The 16,152-nt window shown below is 59.7% G+C and overlaps 2 protein-coding genes across 3 annotated transcripts; one reads left to right on the forward strand and one right to left on the reverse strand.

Moving 5' to 3' along the window:
- Positions 1 to 587: 587 nt before the first annotated feature.
- MPEG1 (macrophage expressed 1) lies at positions 588 to 3,536 on the forward strand. The gene has a single exon (XM_051621766.1). The coding sequence runs from the start codon at positions 632 to 634 to the stop codon at positions 2,792 to 2,794; it is 2,163 nt and encodes a 720-aa protein (XP_051477726.1). The 5' UTR covers positions 588 to 631; the 3' UTR covers positions 2,795 to 3,536.
- Positions 3,525 to 14,228, reverse strand: DTX4 (deltex E3 ubiquitin ligase 4). 2 transcript variants are annotated; one of them, XM_051621767.1, is made up of 9 exons: positions 13,852 to 14,228; positions 9,975 to 10,701; positions 9,085 to 9,146; positions 8,797 to 8,958; positions 8,589 to 8,650; positions 8,117 to 8,269; positions 6,631 to 6,792; positions 6,163 to 6,252; positions 3,525 to 5,769 (listed from the first exon to the last, which is right to left on the reverse strand). In XM_051621767.1, the coding sequence occupies exons 1-9, from the start codon at positions 14,060 to 14,062 to the stop codon at positions 5,536 to 5,538; spliced, it is 1,863 nt and encodes a 620-aa protein (XP_051477727.1). In that variant the 5' UTR covers positions 14,063 to 14,228; the 3' UTR covers positions 3,525 to 5,535. The 2 variants fall into 2 exon arrangements, with proteins under 2 accessions (XP_051477727.1, XP_051477728.1); XM_051621768.1 differs by lacking the exon at positions 6,163 to 6,252.
- Between the last annotated feature and the right edge of the window lie 1,924 nt (positions 14,229 to 16,152).

Raw genomic sequence — 16,152 nt, forward strand, 5'->3', positions numbered from 1 at the left:
TGTGCCATGGGCTGGCTGCTGTGGGGGGAAACTCTAAACCCTGCTCTTGGGCAGCCTCTATCCCTGGACAGAAGTGAGACAAGCACTGCACTGTCCCCCATACTGAGACCACACTGCCTCCTCTCCTTGCCTCTGCCAGGGAGGAAAGCCTTGGAGACAGCAGCAAAGCCCATGCCACCAGGGCCAGATTTCACCCATCACGTGAATGGGACCCCAAGGGGGGACAGAGACAGGTCTCTCACACAGTAAAAAACAGCCAGGATCACCCAGGGGCAGGGGGGTGGGATTCATCTGAGGCAGTCACCCAAGCACTGGCCAAGGGAGATCCATGCTGCAAAATCTCCTGGGCACAGTGAAGAGCTGAAGGTGAAATTTCTCCAGCTCCATCCCCAGCACAGCAGCTTTCATGGGAGGCAATGATCTCTGGGCACCTCTACTTTCTGTTCCCCACCCACTTGTCTCAGCTCTACTCAAGTCGTTTCTCATATTAATCAGTTCTCACTTCTCCTTTCCCTTTTGTTAATTCAACTCACAAAGGAGGAACCCAGCAGCTGCACCCACAGCCAGCTCATTTCCCCAGATTCCAACTCACTGCTCAGACGTCTGGTGAGGACCCCGTGCCGGTTCAGCCATGGGCAGGACGCTGTGGGCTGCCCTGCTCACCGAGGTGTTGGTGGCTTGGGTGAGAGGGGCTGAGCAGGCCCAGGAGCAGTACTCCTCTGCAGGGTTTCTGGAGTGTAAGAAGGCCCTGAAGCTCACAAGTCTAGAAGTCCTGCCGGGAGGGGGCTGGGATAACCTCAGGAATTTGGATATGGGCAGAGTCATCAACTTGAGCTACTTGCTGTGCAAGACCACAGAAGACGGATCTTATATCATCCCAGATGAGATCTTCACTATCCCTCGCAAGCAGAGCAACCTGGACATCAATTCCGAGATCATTGAGTCCTGGAAAAATTATCAAAGCATCACCTCTGCCTCCATCAACCTGGAGCTGTCCCTTTTCTCTTCCATCAATGGCAAGTTCTCCTATGACTTCCACCGGACCAAGACCCACCAAGTGAAAGACTATGCTGTAACCACCCGAGTGCAAGTCAGGAACCTGGTTTACACTGCCAAAATCAACCCAGGGGCTGCCCTGGACAAAGGCTTCAAGAAGCAGCTGATGATGATTGCCAGCCACCTAGAGAACAACCAGACACGGATGGCTGATTTTCTGGCTGAAGTGCTGGTGCTAAACTATGGCACCCACACCATCACCTCTGTGGATGCTGGAGCCAGCTTGGTGCAGGAGGATCAGATCAAGGCAACCTTCCTGAAGGACAGCTGGGCCACACGGAGTGCTGTCACTGCCTCAGCTGGCATGGCCTTCCGCAGCATCATCGATATGAAAACTGACGAGACCCTGGACATCAGCTCTGGGTTCACCAAGCAGTATCTGGAGAACCGCACCAACTCCAGGGTAGAGAGCATTGGCGGGACACCCTTTTACCCAGGCATCACCCTCAAGACTTGGCAGGAGAGGATCAGAGACCAACTGGTGGCTCTTGACCGCTCAGGGCTGCCCCTGTACTTCTTCATCAACCCCACCACCCTGCCAGAGCTGCCCACCCCTACAGTGAAGAAGCTGGCCAGGCGAGTGGAGATGGCTATCCGCCGCTACTACACCTTCAACACCTACCCAGGCTGCACCGATGCCACCTCGCCCAACTTCAACTTCCATGCCAATGCCGATGATGGCTCCTGCAAAGGGACCATGAACAACTTCACCTTTGGGGGAGTCTTCCAGGAGTGTGCTGGGCTGGCAGGCCCTGACACCAGCATGCTGTGCCGGGAGCTGGAGCAGAGGAACCCCCTCACCGGGGCTTTCTCCTGCCCCACCACCTACACGCCAGTGCTGCTGGGTGTGCAGGAGCGGGAGGAAGGTCACAGCCATCTGGAGTGCCATGAGAAGTGCACCCTGGGCATCTTCTGCCACCGTGAGTGCCGGGATGTTTTCTGGCTCTCCCGGGTGCAATTCAGTGCCTACTGGTGTGCTACACGTGGCCCAGTAGCCCCAAACTCAGGATATCTCTTTGGAGGGCTGTTCAGTGCCCACAGTGCCAACTCCATCACTGGTGCCCAGTCCTGCCCCTCAGGGTACTTCCCTCTGAAGCTCTTTGATGAGCTCAGGGTGTGCGTGAGCCAAGACTATGAGGAGGGCAGGCAGTACGCAGTGCCCTTTGGGGGCTTCTTCAGCTGCCAGGCAGGGAACCCCTTGGCAGGACAGCACCAGGGCACTGCTGAGGACCCCCACACCAAGAGCTGCCCCCCAGGCTTCAGCCAGCACTTGGCACTCATCAGCGATAGCTGCCAGGTGCAGTTCTGCGTCCAGGCTGGCATCTTCACAGGGGGCTCACTGCCACCCGCCCGCCTGCCACCCTTCACCCGGCCCCCCACCAACCTGCCGGCCATCGACACTGTGCTGGTGAGCAGCGGGGACGGGGACAACACCTGGGTCAGGGATGGGCAGGACCGCATGTGGCGGCTGGCCGGGCCAGAAGAGGTACAGCACACAATGGAGATGGTGAGGGGCCGGGGGCTGATGGGGGGCGAGGTGGCTGGCATCACTGCAGCAGTCCTGGTGGGACTGGCCACCATCCTGGCGACTGTCTCCTACAGCTGCTGGAAGTACAAGGCAAGGGGGTACCGCGCGATGGGTGAAGGGGACAGCCTGGTCGTTGTGAGCCCCCAGGACAGCACTGTGCTGAATGTGGGCGAGGGGTACCAGCAAGAGCCAGAGGGGCTGATGGCTTAACATGCCCCCACTCACCCACAAATGCCTTGTGCCCCAAACCCCAGCAAAACCCCCCTGCCCACCCCCTTTTTCAGGGGCAAAGTTGTGCGGTGCCACCAGCCCCGTGCCCCTAGAGCCAACGGTCCCTGTCCCCATGGAGGCCTCACTCTTACCACTCCATGGGTGACACCAGGTCCCCAAGCTCTAGCCTTGCACACCTGAGAGGCTCCATGGCTTTCAGACATCCCTCCCTGCTAACCTTGGAGGCCTGCTACCAGTGTCTACCCCTCATCAAGACCCATCAGCCTCTGCCAGCCTGCACTTCCATGAGTGCAACTCCTCCCTCCAACCAGTCCCAAGGCTCTGTCCCTTCAGAGTTAATCAGGTTTTCCCTCCATGACAAACCATGCTCCAGCTGCGTGCTGCCCCCACTCCTACCCCCGAAAAAGGAAAAGGGGACCGAGGTGCCCTTCAACATGCTCAAGGAGAAAGCAATACCATGCATAGCTATCTTCTCCCCCACAGCTGGTCCCAAAAAGCCAGGGGAAGCTCTGCGAACCCCCTGCCTTCCCCTGACACAACAACACCAGCAGGACTTCAGCATGTCGACGGCGGAGACTTGCTGCTTGTAAAAGCAGTGGGTCAGGATGCCCTGAGCAGACACGCGAGGAGTCAGCCACCAACTGCTGCAGCCAAACAGCAACCCCTGTCTCCAGGTATATCTATCGGGATAGATATACTGACGCATGCAGAGAGGCACGGATCAGTTTTATTTCAGCCAGCAACTGTGTAGGCAACACAGCATTAAAAAAGAAAAAAAAAATCATGATGTGAAACAATTGTGTCACCTTATAGAGCCTTCAGGCCGGCAGCTGGGGATGGGGTGGGGACTCCCCTTCCTCCCCTCTCACGAAGAGTTTTGCATAGCTCCAGCCGGGGTTTTCCTGCTGCTGCAGCTCCCCTGGCCGCAGAGCAGCCCCAAAAATTGGGGTTTCCTGGGGAAAAGGGGTTTTACCCGTTGAGGTAGAAAGGAACATCCTAAGGATGGCTGGGGACAGACAGGAGCAAAGGGGCATAAGGGGAACAAGGGGTGCCTGGCCCTCCCCATGATGCCCCTTTGCTCACCTGGCCACACAGACGACGGACAGAAGACGACAGAGAGGCCAGGCCATGCAGGGACAGTGAGTATCCCCTGCCATCTGTTTTATTGACCCCCACCCTCCCCTCCACGGGGTGGCCAGCTCGGGGCAATGTACCCCTCAGGCCAGGGAGAGAAAAAACAGCAACAACAGAACGATGCACAGCAGGACAGGTCCCCCTCCTATGCCACCATCACTTGGGACAAAGGGTGAGTGACCCCCCAGGAAAATGCAACAAAATGGGCTAGGATCAACAGTGCAGGGCTGGGTGCAGCCTGGGTGCTGCCCCTGCTCCACTCTCCAGCCCCGGGAGCCTCACGGGACAGGGGCAGCCAGCCCCCATCAATGGGATGAGTGCCCCAGGGCAGCCCCTCAAAGCTGTGGGAACCTCCCCAGCACCCTGTCACAGGTGGCACTGAAAGGCCCTAGAAGTCCCCCAGGGGCAGGTAGGGATCTCAAGATGCCATGCAACCCTCCCCCAGCCACATCACCCACACTCCCCTCCCCACACCAAGCCCAGCCCCAGCCCAAAACTGCCATGCCAACCCACTGCCAGCAAGTCACACCCCCCCACAACAAGGCCTCCCCAGGGACCTCTGGGCATGGTGCTGCAACCCAGTAGGAAAGGGACCAGTTCCCACCCACACCTGCACCTGGACCTACAGGGCCCCACAGGTGACAGCCCCACCATGGGGCACTGACACCCTTTCGGGGGGGGGAGGGGGGTTTCCTCACAGTAGGATAGATGCTGTCCCTGTCCTGTCCAGAGCAGCACCAGGCTCAGCTCCCATTCTGGACACAGCATCACACTCTCCCAGGCCACCTCGCAAAACACCACTACCTATATGTACATATATACGACAAAACCCCAAAACACGAGGTATATAAAAATTCAACATGGGGACACCCCCATACAAACAGTTCAAGGAACCCACTACACAGGGGGTGGGAGACAGGCCAGGAAACACACCCCTTCCAGCCCCTTCTCCCCTGCCCTGACAGGGAGGACAGCTCAGACAAGGGGACCCTGCAGGGCACAGCTCAGACACAGCCAGAGAAGGGGACACAGGGCTGGGGAGCCACTGGAGACAGATCGAGGCCCCCTCCACCTCCATGGACACAGGAGACCAGTGGGGAGTTACTGGACAGGACAAACGAATGAACAGATGGCTGAGGAATGAGGCAGAATCAGGGAGACTCCCATGGCCTTCACTCCCACCCCAGGCCAGGTGACAGCCTCAGGTGGGTGTCAGGGGCATCAGACTAGGCTGGGACCATCCCGCAGATGGAGGAGGGAAGTCTTGACACCCTGCAAACCCTTGGCATGGTGGCAGCAAGGCCAGGACACCAGCCAGAGGGGACAGCCAGGCCAGCGTGAAGCACTATGGCTCTGCAGGGGGCGTGGTTCCCTGTCTGCCAGAGAGAAGGGGATGGCTGGCCAAAAAGACCTTCTCCCGCATTCCCAGCCAGCCTGGGGGATGCTCCCACTGGGTAGATGCCACTAGGAGCAGGGGGGCTCCAAGTGCCCCCTGCCAAGCCCCCAGCCAGGTTTCTCCAGCAGCTTTATCCCTGGGGGAGGGAGCAGCACTGGCACCCCTCTTCTCTTGCCTCCCTGCCACAGCCTCAGTCCTTCTCCTGTGCCAGACTCTCCTCCGTGATGCCCTGGGCCGCGAGCTCGGCCAGGACATTGTCCAGGTAATTGATGTCAGGGTAGCCGTGGCCAGTAAGGTTGGAGCCGAACTCTGTCTTGTGGTGGATCTCGTTCCAGATCACAGTGTCTGACTCGCCTGTGGTGCTGGAGGTCCCAATGGCGAAGATCAAGCGCCGGTCCCAGGCCACCAGCAGCAACTTCAGTACCTGTGCAGAAGGGATGGGGCAGGCAGCAAGGCAAATGCAGCAAGGGGAAGCACACAGTGGTGCTCAGGGTATGCCTGATCATCCTGGCACACCCCAGCAATGTGAGCAACCCACAGCCAAGCCCTCCCAGAGAGCTTAGGATCACAGCATGGGGTCCTAGCCCAATCAAAATAGTGGGACCAGGCTGCAGAGCTTCCCCAGCGCATGGGAACGTTGCTGGTCTCCCGCAGAGCACACTGGATGGGCTACAGAGGTAAAAACCCCATCCAGATTTGCCTGCATAAGCCCTATCTGCTTTTCCCAGGGCTTCAAATAGCTGCTCACTCCCTGTCCCACCTGATATGCCCTTGAGCATGCCTTGGCCAGCTCAAGCTGCCCAGGTGAGACCCTCACCTTTCTGCCCTTCTCACTGTCAGGCAGGTAGCAGTGCCGGGGGAAGCCACGGGCAGTGAAGCTCTTCCCAGGGTTTGGATGCTCCGGTCCCTGTGGTATGTGGAGTTGGGAGAGGAACAAAACTTTATTTGAGCTCAGAAGGATGCTCTGGGCACATGGTAATTCCCCAGCCTCAGTGGATGCAGAACTGCTTGCTGCTGTGCTGGGCAGCCATGCTTCTGCAGTGGCCCTAAACACCACCATCCCCACTGCCAGCAAGCAGACAGGGCCACCACTTTCATGCAGATGGACCCCAGATTTCCCACAACACCCTTACAGACATGCAGCTCCTGAGGCACCACTGAACCCAGAGCCCTGAGTCAAGGCATGAGCTGCAGTGTGACTCAGCAGCGATCCAGTGGTGACAAGGGCCACCAGCCCCCACAGGGGACCACCCACATAACCCCTGAGCACAGGGCTGGGCCATACCTGCACACCCGGGGGGATGTTGTAGATGATGCGGATGGTTTTGCAGTCAGAGTGGCCAGGCAGCGCGTGAGGGATGATGTGATACTCCATCTTCCCAGGGGGCTGTGTCCCCGTCTTCACCCCATAGATGGTTTTGCAGGTGGGGCACTGCAGGCTCCCATCCTGCGAGCAGGAAAAGAGTGGAACATAATTAAACTGGTATCCCCCAGCGCCATGCCAGACCTTCATCCCTGAGCGGCACCAAACACTGTTTTCATCATTAAAACAGCCATTTTGAAATCACTCAGGAAGCAGCGGGTAGGGCTGAGAGCATTTGCTACAGTAACCCAACTTTAACCAAAACCTGAGGTCTGCATTGCCCTTACTCCTCAGTTTTACAGTCCTCGCTACTTTCCCTGCCTCTGTTTTGGGTTTGGAGCTTTTTGTTCTGTTGTTTGTGTTGCTGTGCTCAAACATGCAGGGATCAAAGTTCACGACCACTAACTAACCTCCTGGGATGGAAAGCAGGGTCATAGGTACCTGGGTGAGGGCAATTCCAAGCACAAATACAGAGAATGCATTAAGAACAGCCTTGAGGAGAAGGACCTGAGGGTGTTGGTCAATGAAAAGCTCAACATGAGCCAGCAATGTGCATTTGCAGCCCAGAAAGCAACCGTGTCCTGGGCTGCATCGAAAGAAGCGTAACCAGCAGGTCAAAGGAGGTGATTCTGTCCCTCTACTCTGTGCTCTGAGACCCCCACTGTGTCCAGTTCTGGAGGCCTCAACACAGGAAGGACATGGAGCTCTTGGAGCGAGTACAGAGAAGGGCCACAAAGATGATCTGAGGTCTGGAGCACCTCTCCTACAGAGCCAGACTGGGAGAGCTGGGGCTGCTCAGCCTGGAGAAGAGAAGGCTCTGAGACCACCTTATAGTTAGTGGCCTTCCAGTGCCTGAAGGGGCTACTGGAAAGCTGGGGGAAAGCTACAAGAAAGTCCCCAGGGAGGGACTTTTTACCAGGGTGTGTAGAGATTAGGACAAGAGATAACAGTTTTAAGCTGGAAGAGGGTAGATTTACCTTAGACATTAGGAAGAAATTATTTGGTGTGCGGGTGGTGAGACCCTGGCTCAGGTTGCCCAGGGAAGCTGTGGCTGCCCCATCCCTGGCAGTGCTGAAGGGCAGGTTGGATGGGGCTTGGAGCAACCTGGGCTGGTGGGAGGTGTCCCTGCCCATGCAAAGGGTTGGAACTGGATGATCTTTAAGGTCCCTTCATACCCAAACTATTCTTTGATTCTATGATAGTGGGGTAAAAAAACCACACACACAACCCGTTTCTGATTCAGCAAAGCGTTTGCTGCTGATAAAAATTAAACTCTGTCACAGGGCAGGGAGGTCAGAGCCTTCCAGGGCAGCAGAACTCAAGCACTGTCCCACTGAGGGGAGGTGCAGCTCAGCACAGGTCACACCAGAGTGCTTGGCCATGTCCCACCCGGGCTGCAGCCTTGTACCTTGTTGCCATTGTTGTACATGGCGACCAGGCAGTGGAGGTGGAAGACATGGCCACATTTCATCAGCTTCCCCACCAGGTCGGGCTTGACAGCTGGCTGGGGTCCCTTGTAGCCGGAGGGTGCCGAGAGGCGCTCCATGCAGATGGTGCAGTCCTGCGCAGAAGGAGAGGGGTCAGATGGACGGACACAGCTGGAGCCTCACCAAGACATGAGGCTGATAAGCTGCCCTGTCCTTGCCCAGGGACCAGCATCCACCCCTGGAGCTGTGTCATCACCCTGGGCCACCGCAGGGGCCAGCCAACGCGTGCCTGTGGCACACAGCCCCTCTTCAGAGTGGAACAGGGACAGGGCAGAGCCACAAGGGGTGGCAGGAGACCCCTGCATGGCACAGTGGCATAGCCTGTGTTCCCAGTTGCTCCTCCCAGAACAAAGTACCCCAGAAACACCCCAGCGTGACCCCCTCTGCTCACACCTCATCCGGTGGATGCCGCACCTTCTGCAGGTATTTTTTCAGTACCTCCTCCGGGGTTTTACCTGCAGGAGAGCAAGAGTCAGAGGGGCTGGAGGGCAGCATGGAGGAAACCCACTGCTGGGGACAGCAGGAGGGTACAGGAGGGACAGTGGAACCAGGTAGGGAAGGGGGTACAGGAAGAGGGGCTAAGTTGCCAAGTGCCTCTCACCCTTCTTGGCTTGTTTCTTGGTGGTCTTGCGACAGGTGTGGGAAATTCCAGGGATGGACTGGATCTCGCTTTTGCTGACAGGTGGGGGGTGCAACACCAGCTTGGGGGGCCGTGTCAGGCAGACGGGCAGCCCAGCCGCACTCATTAGGATCCCCGTAATCCCTGGGTGAGGAGGTTCAAAATGTCAGGGAGGAAGTAGCGCCATTCCAAACCCCAGACGTTCCCCCCAAAACCACCCTGCAAGGGAGGCCAGCAGGCACCAGGCATCCCCGACAGCCCCATCCTTACCTGCCAGTGCTGGGTTGACAGGGCTGGAGCCAGTGAGGTTCTTCACGGGGACAGTGGGGACCCTGCGAGGAGTCAGCAGAGACCACATGAAGGCCAGGGGCAAGCACCCATGTCCCTGCAGCCCACGGGGGCCAGACAATAGTTGCCTGAGCAACTGCACAGGCCCTGACTAGAAACAGAGAATCCCCCAATGGGGTGACATGCCCCCCCTGCTCCACAACCGCCTTTTCTCCTCCTCTATAGAAACCCTGCATGCGTCTCCATTCATGGCCCCTTTTTGTCACTGCTCCCTGGGCCGGTCTGATCACTGCTGCAGCTCTTTCCCCCTCCTCCCCTTGGGGCTCTCTTCCATGGGAAAGTTTCCTGGCGGGTCAGGAGCAGAGGGAAGGGGGAGGATGAAGAGGGAGAGGAAAGGGGCCAGGCTGTGACAGAAGGCTGATGGCAGAGCCAGACAAAGGGGAACAACAGGCTCATTAAATGCCCACCCCCTTGAAAAAAAAGTGTCTTTGGAAGGTGGGGATCTGGAGGGACCCCTTCTCATGGGACCTGAATGCCTTTTCTTTGGGCCTTTTGCAGTCCTCCACCCATTCTCTTCCACCAAGGGAAAAAGCAACCTCAGCCTCCTCATTGAGATGCAGAAGCCACCCCATCCCATCTCCAGTCCCCAGGCACCTGCAGGGAAGGCGAGGGGCCCAGCAAAGCCCTCCACCCAACGGAGGCTGGGGACTGCCAAGGTCTGTCTACCACCAGGCTCAGGGGTGACAACACCCCTGCAGTGGGGATTCCCATGGGGCTGCAGCCCCTCTGTGGCTTGGGGAGAGGAAAAAAAAAATTGCGCTGCCCCTGATTTCCCCAGATGTACCCTCTGACTCGCAAGAAGCAGGACTCACCCAGAGGCAATGAGCACCCGGGACTGGGCGATGGCCAGGCGCTGCAGGTGGCTGCGGCTCAGGGTGCCGAGCCCAGGACGGGACGCTTTGCTGCCGCTGCCCGCGCCGGGGGGGCTGGTGGAGGAGCCGGCCAAGCTCAGGGCCGGCGTGCTGGCCGCCTGCCGCCGGACCCCGGGGGCTGCCAGCGGCTGCAGGGAGCCACGCGCCGCGCCCGCGCTGTCGGGCACCTTGGGCCCTGGGGCCAGCGCTTGGGCCTTGGGGGCAGCAGGGGGCACAGGGGCAGCTTTGCGGGGCTGCAGGGTGGCGGTGCCGGGGCCAGCAGCTGACACGGTGGCTTTGACGCTCATCACCAGGAGGCACTGGGGACAGGCGCAGGCAGGGACCGGGGGGGCCGCCGCTGCCCCAGGGCTGGTCGGCCAGGACTGTGACTTGGGCAGGGTGCCCGAGACCAGAGGGTAGACCATGTCAAGGCGGCGGCGGACACGGCGCTTGCGCTGGGTCTGTCGGTTGATCTGGCCCATGGTGGCAAAGTCAATGACGTAGCAGAAGCCAATGGCGCTCAGGTCCACCCAGGGGTGCTGCTTCTCGTAAGCGCGCTGGATGGTGATGCCCACGTCCATGTCATAGGGTGTCCAGGACCCGCTGTCATTCTCCCACTCCCACACGACGCCTTTGCCGGGTGCAGACGATGGGTCGTAGTAGCTGCGCCGGACGGGGCGGATAGTGCCTGAGGGAGGGTGGGAGACGACATCAGACCTTGGCGCCAGCACCCACCTATGGGCAGGGAGTGAAACCACCCCAACCTGCCCCACCACTGCTGTTTGGCATGGGTTCAGGATGGCTTTGCAGCTCAGCTCTTGTCCCCGCCCTGCCAGGGGACTGGTGTGCCTTGGCTTCCCCAGGCTGCTGCCTGCAAGCTGCCCTGCTGCCAGCACACCCAAAGGGCCAGGGAGCCCCTGGGCCACACACACCCAGCATGGGCACAAGCCCAGCGTGACAGGGTGGAGGGAAGGGCAGATTTCACCCCCGTCAGTCTACGGCAGTGGCCACCCTCCCAGCCCCAGAGTGCAGCCGCTCAGCCCTGATGGAGAGATATAACCACAAGCTTGGCCGCTCCAACCTGCTCCCAGGGACCTCCCATGGGAGCCTGATGACAACAGGCACGTAAGCACTGGACTCCCGCAGTGCCTGCCATGGCCCTGTCTCCCTCTCTGCTCTGGACTGGGATGGAGGAATAAAAGATCTAAGTGGCAGCTCTGAGCACAGGGGAGCAGGGCTTGAGCCAGCCCCACTGTCTGCAGCTTCCAAAACTGTTCGTGACAAAAACCCCGCCTGTGGCACAGGGAAAATCCCCACAAGGCCAAACAAAGGAGTTCAAGTGGGGCCCCATGCCCAGCTCCTGCTCCCCTGTCAGCAAGCGTTAAGAGAGGGATGAGAGAGTGCAAAGCACAAAGGCTTTGTGGCTTGCATCCTTATTTTTGCTACGTGTTTCCTTTCCTACTGCTCCCAGTCGACTAAAATGCATTCAAAGCACAGACGCAAATTTTGGAAACTCCTACAATGAAGTACAGCCCTCCTCTTTAGGATGTTTCACAGCACAGCAGGGCAGGCTGAACATGTCTGGGGTCAGCCTCAGTGTCCCATTCTGAGCACGCTACTAGCACGTAGAGTTGTCTGATTAATAGGTGGGATAAATGCACACCCCATGGCTCAGCCTTGCTGCCAGCAATAGGTACAAGAAAGCTCAAATACAAGAAATACTAAGCCTTCGTCTCCAGCTTTTCACCACGTGTCTCACAAAGCCTGCAAGAATTTCAGTCCCTTTTCACCCCCACCTCTCCGCTGGGAGCAGCCGCCAGTCTGTCCCCACACAGTACCACTTTCTCACAAAAAAGGTGGGGTAAAAAGGAAAAGCTGTTTATTCCACGGATGACAGGCACACATCGAGCACCCCACAATGCAGAATGCACCGCAGGCAAGGCAGGCCCCCACCCATCCCTGTCCTGCAAAGGGGCACCCAGGGGAGAAAAGCCACTAGTGCTGGCAGCACAAAGCAGGGCCAGAGGGAGCGGGGCGGTGATTTATCCTAATCCGGTGCGGGGTGGGGAGGGCAGTGGCATGTGGCATCTGGCTGTCCAGGCAGCCGTGTGGGAATGCTGCGCTTCCCCCAGTCCAGCACAGCCAGCCGGCCTCCCATTCAGCAGGGGAAGAAAAGGGACAATAGCTATTCAGGGCCTGCCAGGGTCGTGACCCCCCAAAATCAAAGCTGTTTAATGACCCAAAATACCAACATCCCCAGCAACCCAGGGAGCAACAGAACAATCTCCCTTTCAGGCCTCCTCCCCATGCGACAATAGCCCACAGAGGCTGGCCCCCAGCCCCTTGTCCCACACCCCTTGGTAGGGGAGGGTCCCTGCCAGCACCCAGGGCTGCTGGGGGAAGGAGAGCAAAGGAGGGTGTCCAGCACCCCGAGGCACCTAGCACCCCCTGTCCCAGGGACAAGGGACATTAGTTGGTCCCCTTCCCATAGTCAACATGGGAGTGTTGGGGGGGACATAAATCCCTTGTGCCAACCTCCCCCTCAAAGGTGCCTGTGCCCCACATCCCAGACACCCTCAGGGCCATATGTGCCCCAGCACTGAGGGAATTCCTCCATACCCCTATCACTCTGGAGACTCCCATGCCTGCTCATTGCTCCTCCATCCCCAAATACTCCCCTTTACCTGTCCAAAGCACCATCCTGGACATCTCCCCACCTACCTGTGCCCTCCCTGAGCACCTCACCACCTGTTTGTGTCCCATTCTGGACACCTCCATAGGCTGCCATGACCCAGAGCAGGATTTGGCCCCCAAGCACCATACAGCCTTTGGGGTTGATGGCAGCTCAGAGGTAGCACAGAGCGAGCAGGGCATGATGCGGTAGGGCTCCAGGAAGGCTTGTCAAGAGATGGGATTCACACACAAAGACTGTGGGCAGGGGGAAGGCCATAGTATGCAATAGGGCCCAGGAAAGTGCAGCAGGGAGGAGGCTAGGCAGCACAACCCAGTGAAGGATCAGGAATGCACAGCAGGGCTGGGCAGCACGGCTACAGCAAGCACCTGGGGATGCAGCAGGATGGCATAACACAAGCTGGCAGTGGGCAACCCTGGGCAGCGTGGGCTTGGGCAGCAGCACGTAGGGCTGGGGAACACCAAGGCAAGCAGAGCAGGGTGGTGCAGGGCAAATCCAGATGCTGTCCAGGACAGGGCCATGCCACCCAGACCAGGCAGGATATCGCGGCACAGCGCCCAGCAGCTCAGCCAGCAAGGCGATGGGCTGCAGTGCTGGGCAAGGCAACACAACGCAACACGGGACTGGGAAAGGCAGCGCAGTGCAACCCGGCTCCAGATCAGCCAGTGCAATGCAGTATGGGCCTCGGCAGCACAGCGTTGTACAACGCCGTGCAGTGCAATTCCAGGTCAGGCAGCACTGTGCCATTCCGGACCTGGCAGCCCCGCTGCACGGTGCAATTCTACTGCAACCAGTGCAACGCAACAAGGGACCTCGAAATGCGGGGCAAGTCCAGATCAGTCATGTCGGGCAGGAAAGCAGCCGACCGGGCAGGGCAGCACAGGGCCGGGCACCACCACCCCGTGCGGCCGAGGGAGCAGGACAGGGCAGCGCCGTGCAACGGCAGAGCGGGGAGCACCGTGCAGTCCCGGGCCGGGGAGCCTCGGCAGCGCCGAGCAACGCGGGGCCAGACCCGGGAGCCCGGAGCTGCGCGGCACCCGGCGATGCACGGCAGCGCCAAGCGGCGCAAACGCAGCCCGGGGACCCCGGGGCAGGCCGGGCAAGGGTCGGGGTGGGTTGCCCGGCGGCTCCCCCGGGCTGACTCACCGGTGTCCTGGCGGAACTGGTGCATGGACTGCAGGTCGATGATGTAGGGCGCCAGGCGGCTGTCGGCCTGGCCCAGCACCACGCTGCCGCCCGCCCGCGGCCCGGCGCGGGCCACCGCCTCGATGTGGTGGCTGACGGCGGGGCTGTAGGGCCGCCACCGCCCGTGCTCGTTCAGCCATTCCCACACCACCACGGCCGAGGCCAGCAGCATGGCTCCGCTGCCCCGGCCCCGGCCCCGCCCGGCCGCCGCAGACGCCCCGCGGCCGCTGCAGCCCGCCCCGCCGACACTCGCATGCTCGGCGCAGCGCGGGGCTCTGCCCGCCCCGCCCCGGGGCCGGTCGCCGCGCGGGCGCGGAGCCGAGGCCGCCCCTCAGCGCCCCGGCGGACCCGGCGCCGCTCCGGGAGGTGGCTCCGCCCCCGGCGTCCGCGCCCGGCCCGGCCCCGAGCGCCCCGCGGGGCCGGGGAGGGGCGGGGGCTGCGGCCGGGAGGAGCCGTTCCCGGGGGGTGGGCGCGGGCCGGCTCTGTCAGCGCCGACCCGGGGCCCCGGCGCCCCCGCACCCCTCGCAGTGCCCCTGCACCCCCGCTTCCAGCCCCAGGCCCGCAGCCGTTCCCCAGCGCCTCGCCTGGAGCGCAGCCCCGGTGCTGCGGGGACACCTCGCAGCGCCCATCGCTGTGTGTCACCCCGGCCACGCGCCTGCCGGGAACGGGTGCAGGGGGCTGGGGGGATGCATCCCAAGCCAAGGCAGGACCTCGGGGCTGGACCCCATTTCATGCGCCGTGACAGCGAAACGTGGCCCAAGAGCCTCCACCATCCCCTTCCCTCACCTGCAGCACCCGTGGGGAGCAGCCCGGGGAGCTGTCCCTGGCCGGGCTGTCACCCTAGCTCCCGAACCTCAGCTCTGCCAGCTGCCCGCCAGTTCAGTTTCCCTGGGAACTGCTTTTGGGGGAGATTTCTCGCAGCTTCAGCCTGGCGTGAGGCTGCAAATCAGGATGCTCCTCTGACTTGCGCATACCTTGGTGGCCCAGTGGCTTTGCTGTGCAAACCAAAACGGGTGCAACCAAAACCAGCATGCTCCTGCTGTCGGGGCAGCACAGTGGCCTCTGCTTTTTGTCAGTGCTGGCCCTTCCCCACAGCCCAAGTTCATCCTGAGCTGCTTCTTTCACTGAGCCCCGCAAGCAGCATCCCACAGCAGCACTGAACAGCAGGATGTTGATAACAGGCATCAGGTCTCACCTCAATTAGAGCTCCTGTGCTGAAGACACAAAAAACACTTAATATTCTTGGATATTAAACAAAACACCCATCATTACCTGGTTTGGGGAGAACTGTACAGACTGCATCCCTGTCCCACGCTCACAGGTTTCCCAGCACTGGCAAATACCCTGGTCCATGTTCCATGTCAGCTCAGAGGGCAACTCATCCCTGGGACACGGGATCTGCAGGGCCGCTGCACAACTTTGCCAAGCTCCTGGTGCAGCTTCTCTCCTGAGAAACCTGTTTCTCAGGCACTGCCCAGCCAGAGTGAGCGTCTGTCAGTGGCACTTGTGGCGAGAAACCATTAGGCAAGATCTAAATAGAGGCAAAAAAGAAGGCAGAAAAAAAAAAAAAAAGGGGGAGGAAGAAACAGGTGGGGACTAACTGCTGGCTGGTGAGTGCTGTGGTGAGAGAGGAGGATGTAAAACACAGAAGTTTAAGCAAATCTCTCCTTCCAGCTCACCCTTGCAGACACGCTTGAAGCACGTTTCCCTGCAAGACAGGAGCACTCCTGGCCCTTCCCAGGAAGGCAGCACAGTGGCAGAGAGCTGCTCCTCTGGGTTTTCACCAGTGCCTTTGGGGCAGGCAAGTGCAGCCCAGGCCATGATGGGGAAACCCAGGGAAAGCCTTTCTGCTGACTCAGGTGTGAGGAAAAAGTTTTCCTGCTTTAAAACAGAAAGCATTAGTGAAAAATTCCCCCCCCACCCCAGCCCAGGATCAAAAAGTCAGGAGCCAGTGCTGCCATGCTAGTGCAGGGCAGTGCAAGGGGGTGGGGAGCTGGTGGGACTGGCACAGCTGACCCCCAACACCTGCCTTCGGTGCATGGTGGCAAGGGCCAGTTTTCTCTCCCAACACCCAAGCACAGACATGCCTGAGGTCAGGGAGCAGCCCTGGTCGGCTTAAAACCTTTCCAACCCCACAAAGCATGCCCAACCCAACTATGCTTTTAGCCCAAACATTTATCTTTTGAAATTAAACACTTTCACGGGTTGGTTTGGTGGCTTCTTCCCTGCTGCAATTCAGGAGTGCAGTCAGCCCCAGCCCCC

This window comes from Apus apus, chromosome 5 (assembly GCF_020740795.1).
Source record: "Apus apus isolate bApuApu2 chromosome 5, bApuApu2.pri.cur, whole genome shotgun sequence".
Lineage (NCBI taxonomy): Eukaryota > Metazoa > Chordata > Aves > Apodiformes > Apodidae > Apus > Apus apus.

What these genes read in the sequence shown, in the direction of transcription:
- DTX4 (XM_051621767.1), bottom strand. Translation starts at nt 14,062, where the DNA reads ATGCTGCTGGCCTCGGCCGTGGTGGTGTGGGAATGGCTGAACGAGCAC. An exon ending in CCAGTTCCGCCAGGACACCG is followed by an intron (nt 10,702 to 13,851) that starts GTGAGTCAGCCC and finishes ACCCTCCCTCAG; the next exon opens with GCACTATCCGCCCCGTCCGG. An exon ending in TGTACAACAATGGCAACAAG is followed by an intron (nt 6,793 to 8,116) that starts GTACAAGGCTGC and finishes TCCTGCTCGCAG; the next exon opens with GATGGGAGCCTGCAGTGCCC.
- MPEG1 (XM_051621766.1), top strand. Translation starts at nt 632, where the DNA reads ATGGGCAGGACGCTGTGGGCTGCCCTGCTCACCGAGGTGTTGGTGGCT.